Source organism: Thalia democratica, chromosome 4, assembly GCF_965202585.1.
Source record: "Thalia democratica chromosome 4, ktThaDemo2.hap1.1, whole genome shotgun sequence".
In the NCBI taxonomy this organism is placed as follows: Eukaryota; Metazoa; Chordata; class Thaliacea; order Salpida; family Salpidae; genus Thalia; species Thalia democratica.
This window is the reverse complement of record NC_139168.1, coordinates 80,564,492-80,583,111: the sequence shown is the minus strand read 5'-3', so window position 1 is coordinate 80,583,111 and position 18,620 is coordinate 80,564,492. Positions and strand designations below refer to the sequence as shown.

Sequence of the window (18,620 nt, the reverse complement as noted above, 5' to 3'; positions counted from 1 at the left end):
AAGAACTTTTAAATGAAAATAATATTACTGGTAAACGTATACCTAAGTTAGAAAGATCGCAAGCATATATAACAGTAAAGGATCATAAAGATAATTTTCCTGCAACAGTCAAGTGCAGACTAATAAGTAAAAGTAAAACGCATATTGGTAAAATATCTAAACAAATTTTAACTAGTATAATTAAAGACGTAAGAACAGCCACTAGTCTAATCCAATGGAAAAACACTGGTGAACTATTACAATGGTTTAATAATATTAACAATAAAAGTAGTAAGCGTTTTATTAGCTTTGATATCGTCGAATTTTACCCGTCTATTACAAAAGCGCACTTAATTAACGCACTAGATTATGCATCCCAATTTTCTAGTTTTAATAAATCAGATACAGACATTATATTCCATTCGTGCGACTCTTTGCTTTTTTCGGGTGATGATGTATGGAAGAAAAATGATACCGATAGTTTTTTTGATATACCAATGGGTAGTTTTCATGGAGCGGAGGTATGCGATCTTGTAGGCTTATACATCCTAGATAAACTCAAAAGTATTTTTGATAATTGTGGGTTGTATAGAGATGATGGACTCGGTGTTATTGATTTTTCAAAACCTCTTGTTTACGAAAAAATTAAAAAGTCAACGTTTAGATTGATGTCTGATATCGGTTTCAAAATAACTTTAGAAATAGGAGCGCAAATAACGAATTTTTTAGATGTTACTTTAAATTTATCTAATAATACTTACCGTCCGTACCGTAAACCGAATTCTTTATTAAACTTTATCAATATTAATTCTGACCACCCTTACCATGTAAAAAAATGCCTCCCGGTAATGACACAAAAACGTCTAAGTACCATCTCTTCGAATGAAAAGATATTTAACGAAATAAAAGCACCGTACGAAAATGAATTAAAAAATCGAGGTTTTAAATGTAAATTAAAGTATGAAAAATTAGATGTAGATAAAAAACGCAAAAAACCGCGTAACCGACATATAATGTGGTATAATCCTCCATATTGCTCTTCAGTTAATATAAACTTAGGTAAAGAATTTTTAAAGCTAGTCGATAAACACTTCCCCGATAGCCACTTTTATAACAAAATTTTTAATAGAAAGACAGTTAAAATTTCTTATAGTTGCATGAGTAATGTTAAAACATGTGCAAGTATAAAAATATGTTTTAAATAATCTGTTGCTTATGTACTTTGATTTGTAAAGCAAAGAAGGACAGCTTACAAATATCAAACAATTTCTTTTTACTACTTTATTCAACTCATTTTAGCTTTAGTGAATTGTTTTTATTGTGTAAATACTAACGATTGATTAGTTGACTTGTATAAACTGTTACGTATTTTGAATGTTTAGATCTCCATTTTATATAATGTTGTTGTAAAAACTTTGTTAAATTTAGTATAAATAGTTTGTTATTATTTAACTTACTCATTCAACAATTATGGTACCAACACATGCTGGTCAAAATTACGGATCTACCTTTCTACATGTAGATAAAATTTAAATACTTTTTATATCTGTTTATGAATAATTGTTTTACGACTTTTATTTATTACGTGGAAAGTGAGTTAGAGTAGATTGTTAATTTAATAAACTAACTATATTCTTAATACACAAAGCAATTAAAGTAAATTATTACATAAATTAAAGCTTTTTAGTGTAAACCGTTTCTCAACCCGAAAAATTTTAAAAATATATTTTGAAACATTTTAAGAAATTTAACTTCTAAACAAATTAATTAAGAAAGTTTGATGTTCATCAGAACAGATGTGTTAATTTTAATTGTAAATTCCTATGCATCGTAACTTTTTGATCATATAATTGAGTAAAACTTACTTCTTTTTAATGTTTATAGTAACTTGATTAAGATTTGATACTAAACTTATTTTAACAACTAGTTCAAAACCTCAGTTTAATTGGTTAAGTTTATAAAGATAATTATCTTATCTACAGATATTTTTTTTTCATTATAATAAATTGTAATAATAAACTGCTTTTTAATCGATAAATGAATTACTCTTATTAACGAAAATGTAATTTATTAGCGTAACATGAGAAACCGGACAAAAAAGTTTTAAGCAAGAAAATATATAAACAAATAAAACATCTAATGTAAACTACAATAATTTGACATAAATTTTAAAATTGTTACATTAACAGTTAGACAAAACATACTAACTTTAAGCTATTAAAAATAGTTTCAACTTAAAAACTCTTGTTCATTCTAAATTTTTATTGGTAAAAACTACTCTAAAACGTCAAATGATCAGCTTAAAACCTTTAAATAATAGAAAACATAAACTACTGCTTTGTTAAAAGATTTTAAGTGTTTACAGCTAGAACACTTCATTAACTATATAATTAAAGTTTATCTAATTAATAAAAAATTTAAAATTTATTATTTATAAATTGATAAGAAGATTAAACTTTATAATCATAAGCTACTCTGGAGATATAAAGTATGAATTATAAGATTATATATTATATTATTACTTTCCTACCACTTTTAAGTTAAAATATACATTAGTTAACTATAAGTTGAACATTTTTTTTAGGAAGCTTACAAGAATGCAAGGTTTTTTTTTTAAGTTTTAAATTAGAAGTTAAACAAATGGACACTTTTATTTTTACTTTTTGCTAAACAATATACAAATGGAAAAAATGCTCAACTAAAATAACTATTTAAAAATAAAATAAGTATGAGATTTCCTAGCTTTTGTTTTGTTTTTTGATAAATGTTTTTGAGAACTTAGCTGCATTTTATCTATGAATAACTATGACAATGAAAATTTAGCTTTAAAACAAGAAAATAAAGCAATTGATGTTTTATGTTATATTTATTTTTTTAAGAATGAAGAAAACTTATAAAACTTTATGTTTAGAAATATTTATACAGTTCTAACAGTTTACAATTATTATGAAACTTATTAAGGCGTAAAATCTCCTAACTTTAATTTTTTTAAAAGAAACGTGCAAGTAGAAGTAAATCCAACAACTTTCCGAAAATAACTTTACGCCGGTGCATGTATTGAAATTTTCTATGTGTTTGTATTTAGAAATAGTAACATAAATAATACTGTTGAAAATTTTGTTTTGCGATTAACAGATCGATCAACTCTTAGTTCATGACTTGTTTCAATACTTAAGTGGCATCTGCTTTAGTTTATTATACACTGATATAAACATAAAATTGTTATAAGGTGTAAACTTATGTTCCTAATGACGTAAATAACTTATATTACAAATTATATAAATAAATTTTAATATATATTATTCTTATACCGCTATTAACTGTGCTATCCAATGCAACAAAATTTTAACCTGGATATATCTTACAACAATTTTTTTTTAAATTTAAATTTGTTTTATTGTATTTACGTTTCAATTTTTACTGAATTAGTTAGATTATGAGTACTAACAAACTTATTTAAATAAACATGTCTGATTGTAGACAAACTTAAAGTTTATAAAAAAATCAAATGTCGATATATCTAATGTCTCTAAATTCTTTACAAATAAAATTAGACAATTATTTTTTATTAAGTAAAAAAAAGTTGCAGTTCATTTAAACAATATCAAAGTTTGTATCATATAATTACAAAGTTGTAATTTTTTATTGAAAACTAATAATAATAAGTTAATACATTAAAAAAATAATAATCTATTGTTGTTTATGTAACTAGTCTTTTTGTTTATCAAACCAAAAGAAAGCTTACTAATATAAAGAAAACAAGTAATGAAACTGACCTAACAAAAGTATTTAAACGATTAACTAAAATAATAGTTTTAGTTTTTGTTTACAAACCAAACTAAATTATTGACTATGATTCAATATATTTAAATAATCCACAAATAATGTACAGTTAAATACAACACAAATATTCTTTAAGAGGTACATAACCTGTATAACTTCATTTTAATTATCAAAGCTTCTTCCTATTAACTTTAGCCGGTATTTTTCTGATTATGAAAATTTCTTTTTATATTTTTGTGTTGCAAAATTTATAAAATGTGGCTTCAAAACAAAACCTTTCATCCAACTTTCTGTTAAATTTATACTTAAAACTTAAAGTACGTATAAACTGTAGCTATATTAAACAACAGTTTGTTAGTTTTAACATAAGAAATGTTTTTGGTTAATTTTCATCATTGTTTACTAGAATTTTTGCATGACTTTTAAAACTTGTTATTAGTCTTAATAACTTAAATTTGATTTTAATATATAAAACACTAGAGCACTACATCTTTAATAGAACCTTTAGATTATGGTTTAAATGATAAATCAACAAAATAAAAAAAAAACACTATTTCTATAAAGCATTTCAATCAGTTAAGCTATTCATTTTAAAATTACAACAACTTATACAAAAATATTCCTTTTCTAACTAAAAAAATTTCTAGGCAAAAACATGAAAAGTTTAATAGAATTTTACAATTTGACAACAAGAGCTAAACTTAAAAGTGGCATTACAATTAAGAAAAAAATTTTAAGATCATTTCATGACAAACACTGATTTAAACTTTTTTCTATATATAGTTAACATTTTAAAAAATTTTTGAGAAGTACTTTGATTTGTAATGCTGTTAAAGACAGCTTCAATAGAGTAAATACTTTTTTTAGTGAATTCGTCGTAAATTTTTGCTACCTCTTTGATTTTAGTGGCTAATGAATATTAGTTAGTGGATTTTTGAATCTATTACAACTTTTTAATGTATATTTCTATATTTTGTTAACAATTAGTCTAACTCATTCTTTTAATTTATTAATATTTTTAAAAACATAAATTAGTTATGATATCAGGTATTTGCTACTGAAAACTATTGGAATAAAACTCGACGATTGATTAAATTTTGTTTATGTTTTATACATATTAGTCAACAGTTGTTTTCCGACTTTAATTTATCACGTGATTATTGAGGTAGAGTCAGTTGTTTAGTGAACTTTAAAGAACTTTTTATTTAATAACTCATAGTATCTTAAGTTGTATTAAATTATTTTAACACTTTTTAGTTACAAAAAACTAATAGAAAAACTTAATAATTACGACAAATAAAGTTAAGATTATTTTTAAATTATGTTATTCAATAGTTCTGTTTGTTAGTTTATATAAAAAAAGTATAAGATAAATGTTTATATTGAATGATCAAACGGGTAAGCAAAAGTAGTATAAAATTTTAAATAATTTTCAAAATATGAGTGACCTTGAACTGTTCTACCTTACTAATAAAGCCAAAACAAAGCCAACTATATGATTATAACAACCTAAAGAATAAATATTTTACTAAACAAATAGCTAAGATTTTATGTTTTGATTCAGTAACTTGTTGGTATAATATATAACTGTAAAATAAAAAGTCTTAAGGTGAATCTAAGACTTAAAGTAAACATAATCACAAAAATTAAATGATAAATAATTTAGAAGCTAAATACTGTTAGTTTATATTTTAGAGAATTTTTAAAGGTATTAACTTCCTACACAGCAAAAATTGTATCAAAAACGTATAGGTTTTAAATAACTTTATTTTAGATTAATTTTTTTTTTAATAAAAAAAAAACTTAACATTATAAGAATAAAAAAAAACAAAAAATATAAAATTAATCGTTTACATAACATATTTCTAACTACTAATTTTTTTTATTTGGTGATTTTTATTAATAGCTTTTTCAGACAAAAATTTCAATTACGGATTAATCTAATATCACAAATTGTACAAATAAACGTAGATATAGATTACTGTTACACTACAGTCAGTTATGTACTCTGTGTCAATATAATTTTAACCAGCAAATGTCTGGCAACAAGCATCCAAATATAAGCCATTTAAAAGTAAAAAAAATATTTGTTTCAAAATGACAATTTGACTTTTAATAAACCTAATTACTATAGTTACAGCTATGAAAAGCAAACTAAGAGCAGTAAACTTTTATTCCTTGTCACTAAAATACACAGTATTTTAAAATTGAGTCTTACTTAAGAAATTTTTTTGGTGGTAAACTTTGATTTATAAATATTTCTACATTGTTTCATTATTAAACTATTTCTAATTATTTTATTGTTTTAAATATTAATATAAGGGTTGTTTTGATGAGGAAACATTCAAATTTAAAAATAGTTCTAATATCAATATACTTAATTTCTACAAGTTTGTTGTATTTAAGATAAAACTATTATTTTTAAATGAATTAAAAGATGAAAAGTTACAATTTAAAAGAAGTAATACTAAATATTTTGTTAGGTATGTTTAAGCTAAACTTTTTTTTTTAATGTTACAACCACAGTAAGTATAATAAATAAATAAATTAAAAAAGTTATAGATATATAATTATGCCTATACAGTAATAAATAAATTTTATAACAAAACAGTATATACATATATAATTTTAAAAGTCTTATAAAAATTAGACTAAGTGTTTTTTTCAATTGTCAAGCTAGATAATTTTCACTTCACACAAAAAACTTTAAAACCACCCCTGCTGCAGATAAAAAATTGAAAAGTAACTACCATGATAATATTAGTTTTATAAACAAACAAAATTGTATTTATAAATACGTAAAACGTTAAAAAACAGCATAACTATTACAATAAACTATATACAAGATAATTTGACTTGATGATCAATGGTTAACCAGCACATGTGTGCCTGAGAAAAGTATACCAGAAATAGTTATCGTAATGCCATATATATGAATTTTTTTAATTTTCAACACTTAATTACTTAACTTACTTAACTAATTCATTAACTCATTCTTTTGTTATTCTAACATTTGTATTTCTGCATTTTGTAAGTTTTCAACTCAGTATTATTTATATATTTCTCAAGGTAAGTTTTGCATTTACTTCAGTAAAAAATTTTCACCACTTTTAAAATAAAGTAATTTGTTATAATTTTCTTTTTAATATCTCATTTTGTCTTGTATAAAGTTTTTTTTGTACCAGGTTTGTTTTGAAAAACATAAAACAGACAAATGTTTTTTAGTTACATTCTAGTGGATTTAAGTAAATTAGAGTTTTGTAATACACACTTTTATAATAATTAGTGATAAGTTTATATTACGAACAAATTCAGAAGAAAAAAAAAACAAATAACTTTCTGTCATCATTATTTGATAAGTTAGTATTTTTATGTATACATACTAATTTTACGAAAAATCTCAAATTACTTTTACAAAAAATACCCTTCAAGTAGGTCGTTTTAATAGTGGATTAACTAAAAATTTTTTAAGATCCTTACTTATTTTTTTTTTCTTCTACTTTAAAATTATAAAAGTATTCTTTTATTTTCTGATACCAAAAAAGGGTTTCGAACTTTTTTAATTACATGCTCAATTTAGGTTGGTTTACATCGAAATAAAGAGTTTAATTGTGCCAAAGTAACATTTAAACAAGTTATAAAACACTTTAAACTTTATAATTAAACAGTTTTTAAATTAGCAAAAAATATTTATAAAATTAATTTAAACGTATTTTTGTGGGTATATAAATGACCTCATAAGAAATTGTAGATGAGTTTCTTGTATTTTAAGCAATTTTGCGTTAAATAAACATCCAACGTTTGTTTTAAACGTAAGTTTTTAAATATTAATACTAGATAAAACTTTAGATTTATCAAGTTTTTAGTACCAGTTTGTGTTTATACACATCTTAAAAGTAGTACATTTGAAACCTTGTGTAAATTATTAAGCAAATAAATTTTATTATCTTTTTATTGACTTAGCCAAAGACTTTATTTCAACGTTATAAAACAGTTGCATAAAAAAATTAAGTGTCAAGATTTATATAATTTTTATGGTTGCATCATTTATTATCTTTAATACTTATGAAACTCGTTCAAATAAAAGTCTAAAAGTTTGATATACTGTTGATTATTTTCGAAGTTAAAAATATCTGCAAAAGTGACGGTTGATAAAGATAAATATGTACTATTTAAAAAGTACAAAAACTAAAGAAATAGTTATTCGTCGAATTTAGTTTAAATTGAAGATTTAAAATACTATTTTACTGAATATTATGCGAATTATTAATATAAAAAAATTAAAGGCTCTATTTTACTAGTCTTTAAAAGATAAGTAAAGGTTAAAAAAAATCTATTTGTGAACTAACGATAAGGTTTTTTATTTTAGTTTTATGTTAAGTAGCTTTATAAGTATTCTTAAAATTTATTTTAGAAAAATCTGTTTAAAACTGAAAATTAATGAAAAATATTTATTCTTTTTTTTTATGTTAATTATCAAATAATTAATGTTTGTAAGATAAGTAAAAATACTATCTATTTAAAAACTACGCGTATACTTTGATTATTTTTGTCAAAGTTCTCAAAATCTCACGAGCTTTTTGTTCTTTAGTTATAGAAAATACTGATAATTTTTGAAATTAAATATAAATACAATTGTAATCTTACAAAGCTTTAAAATCGAGCTCTTTAAAACTAAAAAAATGTTATTTTCTATTGCATTAAATATATTATCTTACTGTATTTAGGTAAGATAGTATTACTATTTATATTAATATTAATTAAGATAATGTATACTGAATACTTGAGTGAACATCAAATTATACTTGAATACTTTAAAAATATAAAGTTTTTAAGATAACCATATGTTTTTTAATGTAATCTAAGAAAATCTTTACACCAGGCGTTTGCTGGTCAAAACACTTTTGCATCAACAAAGAAAATAATTAGAATTTAGAAAGGCCGTATAGTTGTTCGAGAATACTTGTTTTGTGGTTCTAATATGTTACGTAATTATGAGTAAAAGTTCTTTGCTATGATAGTTTTAGAACTTAGAATTCTTTTATATATGTGATCTAATATATAAAAAATTTACAAACTATTTCCTTCCTAAACATAATAAGTGCTTTTAAAAATAACGTCACTAGGTTGATAATAAAATATTTAAAACTAATTTATTCTTGATTTAAGAAACCTAGTAAAATATAAAAAAAAACAAAGCAAAAAATATGAATATAATAAGCAAATGAATTTATTTGAATACTTTAAATAAATCTTAATTTGAATTAAGAAAACTTAAAAAGATTAAACTAAAGGAATTTTTTAAAGACTAGTTTATTTAAGTTTATCAAAACATACTGTACGTGTTTAACTTTAAATTTCTTTATTAATCGTACAAGTGTTTTAAAAATATAAGCATAATTATTTCTTTTGATTTTTTTATAAGTAAAGTGAAAATTTCCAGCTTTTTGCTGATTCAAACTATCAAGACTATCCTAAACTTGGTAAATTTTTCCATAAATAATGTTAGTAAGTAAATATATTTAATACTTTATAGATTTTAAGTAGTTATCCAATAAAATTAAAATAAATAGTTTTTGAAGCCGAACTAGTTATAGTTTTTGAAACATTAGCATTAGAATTAACTTTGGAAATGCGTTTCAAGTAATAAAGTTTAATTTTAATTTTTATGAATAACTTTCAACTGGAAATAGCGGAGAACTGCGTTTTCATCTAAGGCTTTCGAAATAATATTTTTGATAAGTCATAACCTACAAGTTATCACCTCTTTGTGTAAACTACATTTATTGCTTAAGTACAAATGCAGCACGCTGTTCCTCTACTACAGCGTAACGTTATTCTGAAGGTCTAAGAACATAATATCTTGCAAAAATTTTGATAACATTCTGTTTCAGCACAGTGATATTATTTTTTCCAAAAAAAATAGCCAATAACAGTTTTTGACCAGTCTAGATTTAGACAAATGAGCTTTCAAATAAAAAAAATTATCTTGGTTGCAACTGTTGCTTCTATGATCATCTAGCTCATTATCTTGTTTTGAGACTTAGTGTATGAACTCATCAATTATACTAAATTATTATATCGTGACAACTGCATAATCGCACATTGTTATGTACTTAAGTAAAGGAAAAGTCAGTTAAGATTGGGTATTAAATAAACTTTAACTAATTTTTTATTCAATACTTCATAATAAATTGTACTAAAATTTTTCATTTCTTCGGCTACGATTAAGTTAAAATATAATAAATACACAGATAAAATTATTCATTTTTTAAACATATATTATTTTTTATGTAATGTGTACTAAATTTAAAATAATTTAAAGTTTCGAGTAACTAAACAGTTTAGCAAAGATAATATAAAACTTATCAAATATTAAAATATTATCAAGTTTTTATCCTTTTTCTTTTTTTTTTCTTTTTACTTATAAGTAATGAAAAAAATTATGTTAATTTTAATTGTTTAAAAATTTAAAACTTTAGAAAATTATAATAAACAGTTTATTTGGATTTTAAGTCTTGTTTTTAGTGATTTTTTAGGACACTGTATTTTATTAAAATAAGCAATTAAAAAACACTGAGACAAAAAATTACTGTCACTTTTTGCAGATTACGAACTCGTTTGGTTACGCACTATCGTTTAGTTATGCACTTTAAGATTAAAAAAAAACAAATAGACAACAAAAGTCCTTAATACTGCGCAAATTAAGCTAGTTATGTTTATTTAATTTACATTATACTTCATTTATTTACACGAAGTTCTTAATGCTAACTCATCTCTATATATCTTTGGACTATGTAAAACTATTTTCCTTTACTAATTGATGAATAATTAACTGTGCCTCAACTTACCATAAGTTTAATTATGTAACTTCAGTTATAGCACTGACTTACAGTAAAGTTCTTACAACACCAAAATATAATAAAGTGCTCAGAAAAGTATTTCCGGTGTATTATTAAAATTAGATGTCTTATCACCTTTTTATAACTTTAAATTAGATAGCAAATGTGTAGGATATTTGTGGTGGTGTACTTGTAACTAATTATTTACTTTATCTAATTATTATGTTATAGAAACTAAATGCTATTTTCTATAAATCAGACAACATAAATTAAACAATGTAAATATTATAAAAAAGAACTACAAGCAACCTTTAATTTAAAAATGATAGTTACTTTTATAAACCACATGTAAATCAATAGAACTAAAGAACAAATTAAGTTTAGAAAAAAAGTACTTGAAAACCTATAACTATTGTGACAAATATAAAGTACTTTAAGAACTTTAAAACAAATAAGTATTGTTAACTAAAAACCTTTAATACTTTAATAATAACCAGACAAAATCAATTAAATTCAGTTCTTTTAAAGATTTAAAATAAGTTTTAGCAATTTGTCAATACAAGCTCTGTATATAAAAAGAACACTACACTTTATTTTAGTAATGTTTTTTTGAGATTATGCGCTTCATTAGTTGATTTGATTTTGAAAATTTTCACAATACTTATGGCATAAACTTTCATTTTAACTCAAAATGTATTGTTATTTTAGTTAACTTATTTCTTGCCCACCTCAGACCAAACTTGTCTTGCAAGGTAATAGAAAAAGATCTTTCCTAGTTTATACAAAAATCATAATCAAAATTAAAAAAAATTGTTTTTGTGGCTTTATTTCATTTTTAGTAATGGATATCCGAAAGAGAAAATTTTCTGTTGTGTGAATTGTAAAACATTTTTTTTAAGTTCAATTTTTCCCGTTGATTTAAATGTTCAATAATATCAGCCAACTTCCCAAACCAAAGAGGTCTAAGAACTTCTACCTGAATAAAATTTTATTAACAAATGTAGATCTCCTTTGAGTACCATTATGTTTTGATAATAAAATAAAAGAAACTGAGTTATACTATTCTCCTCAATTTTTTGAAAGTAAAGAATTATGATTGTTATCTTTAAAATATAAAAGTATAAATTAGTTTAGGCTATTATTTGAAATAAAATTACAAAAAAAAAGAACATCGAGATTGAATAGATGTACTAGTTCAGTGCTTCTGAAATGGGGTTCCGCGGAACCCTAGGGTTCCGCGACGCCTCTCAGGGGTTCCGCAAAGCCTTAAGCCTTTCGAAATTAAAAAAAAAAAATTGAAAGAAAAAAAATATAAATCATAAAACTTCAAAAATAATGGAACACATAAAATGGAAAACATATATAATTATAGCATTTATTGATCTGCTTAGTGTCTATCTAGCGGTGGGACTTTTAATGGGTATTCATTATTAATAGGTGTCCTGGTTGCCCAAATTTTTTGAATTTCTATTTTTAGTGAAGTCATGAAAATACTGGTATTATCACTAAAGCAAACAATGTAGGAGCAATCAAAACAATTTCTAAATGTTTACACAACAAAACTAAATAACAAATCATTTTTACTTCTGGTATATTATATTGTTCCAAATGCTGTAAAAATGTTTAAAAAGATGTCTATTAGCTTGATTTAAAATTTAATATGTATAAAAGCTTACATTTTATTTAAAAAAATGCTACTATAATTTTAAAAAAAATCTGGCCAGGCCTATAAAATTTTAACAGAAATTGAATTTTAAATAGTTTTTTTAAACTTACATGATAAAAAATGATACTCTAATTTTTAAAAGTTGTGGCCAGGTCTTTAAAATTTTAACAGAAATTGAATTTGAAACAATTTTTTAAATTTACATGATAAAAATATTTTAATGTATGTGTGTTAGCAAAGTTTTAAAGTTCGTTATTTAAGTAATTGCTTTTTCTGTTTAATTATTATAACTCGATGATATTTTTTTTGATTATCATTTATAAAAAAACTTCTGTTGAAGTAATAAAATGTATCGAAAATTATTTCATCAGCAAAGGTTTAGAGTGGAATAAATGTGTCGGCATTTGTACTGACGGTGCAGCGTCTATGACTGGGTCCAAAAATGGTGTAGTGAGGAAAATGAAGGATAAAGCAGTTGAAGCTAAATAAATACATTGTTTTTTACATATAGAAAATTTGGCAACAAAACATCTTCCTTCTTGTTTACAAGAAGTTCTCTCAGCGTCGATTAAAACTGTTAGTTTTATAAAGAAAAGTAACACAAAGGCCAGATGTCTCAAACACCTATAAGAAAGTTTAGATGCTGACCATCTGCGACTTCTTTATCACAACGAAGATCGCTGGCTGTCGAAGAGGCGGACACTGGTTCGTCTCGTTGAATTAAAGAAGCAGGTGTTCATCTTTCTTAAAAATTAAGGCTCAGAATTAGTGAAGTTCTTTGAAGATGATGTTTTTTTGGCCAGGCTAGCTTATCTCACCGATATTTTCGAAGAATTGAACGCTTTGAACTTAAGCATGCAAGGGAAGCAAAATTCCATTTTTGCCATGACAAACAAGAATGAGGCGTTAAAAAATAGAAATAATTTTTGGAAGAAAATGGTTAGCAATGGTAATTTTGCGATGTTTCACCGGTTTGATGAGGCCCTAGAAAAATGCATAGAATTCAACTTCTCTGACGAAATATACAACCACCTTGATCTTTTGTCTATAAGGTTTCAACATTATTTTCCTGAAGATGTTCGCATCGGAAATTTATGGATTTTGAATTCTTTTATGTGTGATGTTGATTCAGAAGAAGTGAATATTCCTACAGATACAGAAAACGAATTGCTGAAACTATCTGAAGATAGAAATTTAAAATTGAGTTTCAAAGGGAAGGAGCTTTGAGATTTTTGGATATGTGCTATTTCAGAGTACCCCGTCTTAGCAAAGCGTGCAATAAAATTTCTTTTATCATTCATCTTTGCGAGTCCGGCTTTTCGCATGTAAGAAACATTAAAGCGAAGCAAAGAAACTGTATGCTGACTCCAACTTTATCTGCCTGTCTCCGTCTCAGTCTATCCAAAATCCAGCAGCGCATTGTCATGCTTGTTGCTAAGAGACAAGTTCAAGTTTCGCACTAAATGTTTTTTATTTATTTTTCGTTAAGCATCTTACCCGTTTATTACGGTAATCTGTGAACTTGATTAGGTTTATGTTTATTTCGTTGTTGTTTGTAGCTCTCATTTTGTTTTTATTATGCAAGGAAAGATTTTTATGACGTTGCGATTAATCATGTTTGTTTTCGTTTATTTATTATAGATTCATAAAATACCTATTGCCTCTGGCGCACTTTGAGTTTGACTCGGCTTAATACTATTACAATTGGTATGATTTCTAACAATGATATAGTTTTGTTAAAAAATTCGTTTTTCACTGAAATTCTTTTGCTTTTGCAGGAAATATTATATTAAACATTTTATGTAAAATTAAATTAGGGGTTCCACGGAAAAGTTGAACTTTGGAAAAGGGTTCCGCCACTAGAAAAAGGTTCAGAAGCACTGTACTAGTTGTTATTAGTTTTAAATACAGTCATTTCTTTTAACTCATATACACATTCATATTAGTTATGTTTTTTAATAGTATTCAATTTTAGCGTGCAGGTTCATATTTCAGTTAGCTGATTAACATTATACTATTCAACATACGAATGAAAAAATAGAAAATCTATCAATGTAAAAGGTTTGCATGTTTTTGTTACATGCATAAATGTTTTTGTTAATAAACAAATATAGTAAATACAGAAAATAAATCACAATCTACAAGTAACTTAAGTAGTGGTTGACATACATCAAATTCAACAGTAGTTTAGTATAAATAGTAGTGGTAAAGTTATTAAATATAAATAGTCAACGCTCAAACTTTTAGTCAAAGGATCAAGTGTGTAGAAAGACTAGTTGCACATATAGCTGCACAACTGTTATTTCGATTATTTAAGTCATATACTTTTGATTATCAAATAAACATACTAAGCTTACCTGGAAGGCTGAAAGGTATAAAAAAAACTTTCTGAGTCAACATTTTGAAACAACTATGATTCTATTTTTCTTTTGTTATAGTCAACTTTACAAACTGTTTTAAAATTTTGGAAGAACAATTAACTTAATGATATAAAAATTTATAGAAAAACTTTGAATCGTGTGACTGTGTTAGTTTTGTAACAATGTTAATGAAAACTTTTAGATAAGAAAAAATATTTTAAAGAACAAAATAAAAAAACAGTACTGTATTTAACTGCAATACTTTTTTAACTTAGAATAACTTTTAGCTACTCAACCAGCTGTTTTTAGATTTACATCTTTCAACTCAAATAGACCAATAATTAATCTACGTATGTGTAATAACTAATTTTCAAGATGAATTTATATGAAAGCCTAACTATTATGCAAATTCAGTTTAGGAATATTTCTCTCGTAATGAATTGACATAATTCTTATAAATTTTAGTTGTAAAATATATCTGTATTTGTAAATAATGATTGTAAATTAAAATACGTACTACTTCGGTAATAATTATTACATTTAATATAATTAAACAAATATAAAAATTATAATTGTATTAGGGTATCAAGTTTTTTTAAATTTTTGTTTATTCTAACTACTTGTGCTTAGTTATTTAATTAAATTTTAAAGTCTATGCAGTTTTTACTATAATTTTCTTTAATAGACTTTTGATTTGTGAATAGCAAAGCTGTTAGTAAAAATATAAACAATTTTAAAAGTGGGTTAACAACACCAAACTTTTTTAAAATGAATTAGTATTATTATTTATTGAATAGAGCTAAAATTGTTTAATTTCTAGGACCTTGTGCTCAAAAAAAATATTTGGGTTATTGAGGCACACTCCACATGAATACCATTTACGTTTTGTCCAGTACAAATTATATAAACATCGTTATTTATTAAAGAAGAAAAACTTTTAATATTCGTTAAAAGTAAAATAGTACAAAAGTTAAACATTTAGTGAGTTATAATAATTGAGTAAACACTAATTAATAATAAGGTGGTTTCTAGAACTATTCATTTTTAAAAATATTAATCTGTACTCTCTAAACTCATGTTTGAACTAATATTGTTAAAATTCGTAAACAGTTGTAGCAAAACATTTATGTTACCAGACATTGGCTGGTAAAAATTCTCGGAAGAGGAATGGACGATTGTTGAAAGTTTAAATATTTTATATTTTTACTAATAAATGAACTTGTTGTTATTTTATTTTTTTGCGTCATTAATAGGTTATAGTTGATTGTCTAATAAAATTCAAATCACATTTTTTTTATTACCTATAAAACCTTACTTTCTAAACTTATTAAACTTGTTTGAATGAAAAGTTTATAAAACTTTAATAAGATCACCAAAAAATTAAACTGTTTTAAAGATATTAACTTATATGAGAGTTTATTTCTAAAAAAAGTTAATACAATGAACTATTATACAAACAGCAAATATATTTTGAGTTTAAAACAAATTTTAATCTATACTGTTTATTTTTTAAAGTATGTTATTATATTACATTCAAAATGTTGTACATTAACCATAAACTATTTCAAAACATAAGATTTGTTTTTAAAATTTAGACATCTCTAAAACTTTTAGTGTCACAAAGTATATTAGAGAATTTTACAAATTTTATGTTTTAACTTAATGATTTTAATGCACAATGTATATCTTTTTAAATAAACAATAAAAAAAAGAATAATTAAGTGTAAAGAATAGTTGATAATTACGTTATCGATATAAACAACTAGTTATGTTTTCAAAAAATAAAAATATATATTCGATTGATAACTTAAAATAATGTATAAGCTCTTTTCGGAGTATTTTCACCAGGCTAATGTTTCGCAAGCTAGATATCAACCATAGTTAACTTTACAAAATTCAATTTCAAAGATAAAAAACTATAATACTGTTAGCTGGTTTGTAGATTAATCAGTTTTCTTTAATTTTAGTTTTTTATTGTAATTTTTGTTATCATTTCATATTAGAAACTAATTGGTCAATATTTTACTATACTGTAATTAACTAGAGCACCTTCGATCCATTTAAAAATTAATTCATAAGATTTACTATAAGTAGAAGGCTATGTAAGTTTTTAAGAAACTTAAAAAAAATCTAAGAAAGTTTAACAAATGTCCCTAACTATTAAGTAGTTGAAAGTTAAAACCCATTAAACAGCTTATTTTATCTTGTAACTAAAATTTACTTATAAAAGTGTTTAATGCTAATTACTTAAATTTATTTACTCATTGACGGCAAACTTGTAAATAATTTTGAACTTGTATACAAATTGAAATTAATAATCAAGTTATACTAAAAAAGACTCTATAATCTTTTAAAGGTTAATTATCTTTTAAATGATATAAAGTACTTTTTTGTCACAAACTTTTAATAATTTACACTTCTTTTACCTAAAGTCTTATTAAATTTACGCATAACAAGAAAACGCGAAATAGTTCTATATATTAAGAATCAAACTTTACTAACATTTAAAATTTTTTTTAAATAAATTCTTCTTAATTTACTAAAAATTTGTCGATCTTTACTGCTGTAGTTATTTTATTTAAAAATGTTTTTTATACTTATAAAAGTTTTAGCCTTAGTTTAAACTTTGAACTATTGTTTTTAAGTTTAAACATTTCTTAATACTTTTTAAAATTTATTATTTTTATTAAACGACATCCCAAAAGTAATCGAATTGTCCTAAAACATCTCAGTTTTAAAATATTATAAGAAGGTTTTTATTAATTTTTAAAGCATGGGTTTTATTTTATAAATGAATGATGCTGAATCAATAAAATCTTTGAATTCAAAGCATAAAATTTATAAACATATTTACCAGTTTTATGTATTAAAACAAAATAAATTCTTTTTAGACGATTTAATACTCCCCAGATATATGCTGGTTATAATTTCTAAAAAAGTAGTTTTAACTAATAAGTATTTTATTAGCAATAGCTTCTGTGTCTAATTATAAATATTTAGTTTCTGACTTTAAATCAAATTGATCGAACTAATCGATACAGGTTTATTTGTTTTAGAAATGTTATAAAAAAACGGTTATAAATAATAATTACTATTCCAATACAAATACAAGCTACAAAGCGCAATATATTTTATAACCCTTATAAAAAAAAACTTTAATATAAATTTTTGAAATAATGTATCTACAAGAATGTTAAACACTTTGTTTATCGAAATTTATTAACATCAAAACAATTTAAATTTCGTCCAAACACTTTATCATGCATTAAGCTATTTACCTGTTTACATTAATTTTGACTAATCAATTATATATGCTTTAAATCTATCAGAGACATTTCAAAGGCATTATACTGTATTTCGATATGAGAAGTAATAAAAACTTTTATGACATTATGAAACTTTGAGATATTTTTTTTGCTGCAAGGTATTTTTGTATGAAATTAAAACTAATCATTATCGATAAAATATGTTAAAGTTATAGGTTGAAGAGTATTAATTTACATCATTACTTAAATTTTGTGTAAAATACATAATTAACTCATATTTTAAATAAAATGTTATCAAAAGAGATTATGTTGTTACAGGTTTTTAAATAAGATTAATTTAGTTTAAAAACAATAAAATTTTAAAAGTAGTTTTTGTCTCAAATATTTTTAAACAAACAGTTTTTTAAACCTTATTTTTTAGTTTGTTAGTTTAAATTGTCTATTGTATCTTTGTATAGATACCTTGTGCGATGCAAAGTGTAAAGAAAAAATGCTAGTCTATCATATTAAATAATATCTAGTTTATAAGCTTTAGAGTGTTAATTTACTTAAATTTAATTTAAAAAAAAACTTTTTTCATTTAATTAGTTTAAATTACTAAAGAAAAATTTCTAAGAATGCTCTAAAAACTAACCTAGATTGTAAGTTAAAAAAAAAAATATTGTTCTTCTTACGTTTTACATATTTATTTTAACTTTAACATAAAAAATTTTAAATTAAATTG

At 23.6% G+C, this 18,620-nt stretch overlaps 1 protein-coding gene across 1 annotated transcript; it reads left to right on the top strand.

Moving 5' to 3' along the window:
• The first annotated feature begins 12,910 nt into the window (after nucleotides 1–12,910).
• On the top strand, nucleotides 12,911–15,820 carry LOC145833681 (uncharacterized). The gene is made up of 4 exons (XM_082940830.1): nucleotides 12,911–12,975; nucleotides 13,074–13,322; nucleotides 13,484–13,715; nucleotides 15,767–15,820. The coding sequence occupies exons 1-4, from the start codon at nucleotides 12,911–12,913 to the stop codon at nucleotides 15,818–15,820; spliced, it is 600 nt and encodes a 199-aa protein (XP_082796956.1).
• The last annotated feature ends 2,800 nt before the right edge of the window (nucleotides 15,821–18,620 follow it).

Bases quoted from the DNA above. Each gene is read 5' to 3' on its own strand.
- LOC145833681 (XM_082940830.1), top strand. From the start codon at position 12,911: ATGCTGACCATCTGCGACTTCTTTATCACAACGAAGATCGCTGGCTGT. The intron at 13,323-13,483 runs GTTTCAACATTA...TGAGTTTCAAAG, and splicing joins CTTGATCTTTTGTCTATAAG to GGAAGGAGCTTTGAGATTTT. The intron at 13,716-15,766 runs GTTCAAGTTTCG...TTATGTTACCAG, and splicing joins TGCTTGTTGCTAAGAGACAA to ACATTGGCTGGTAAAAATTC.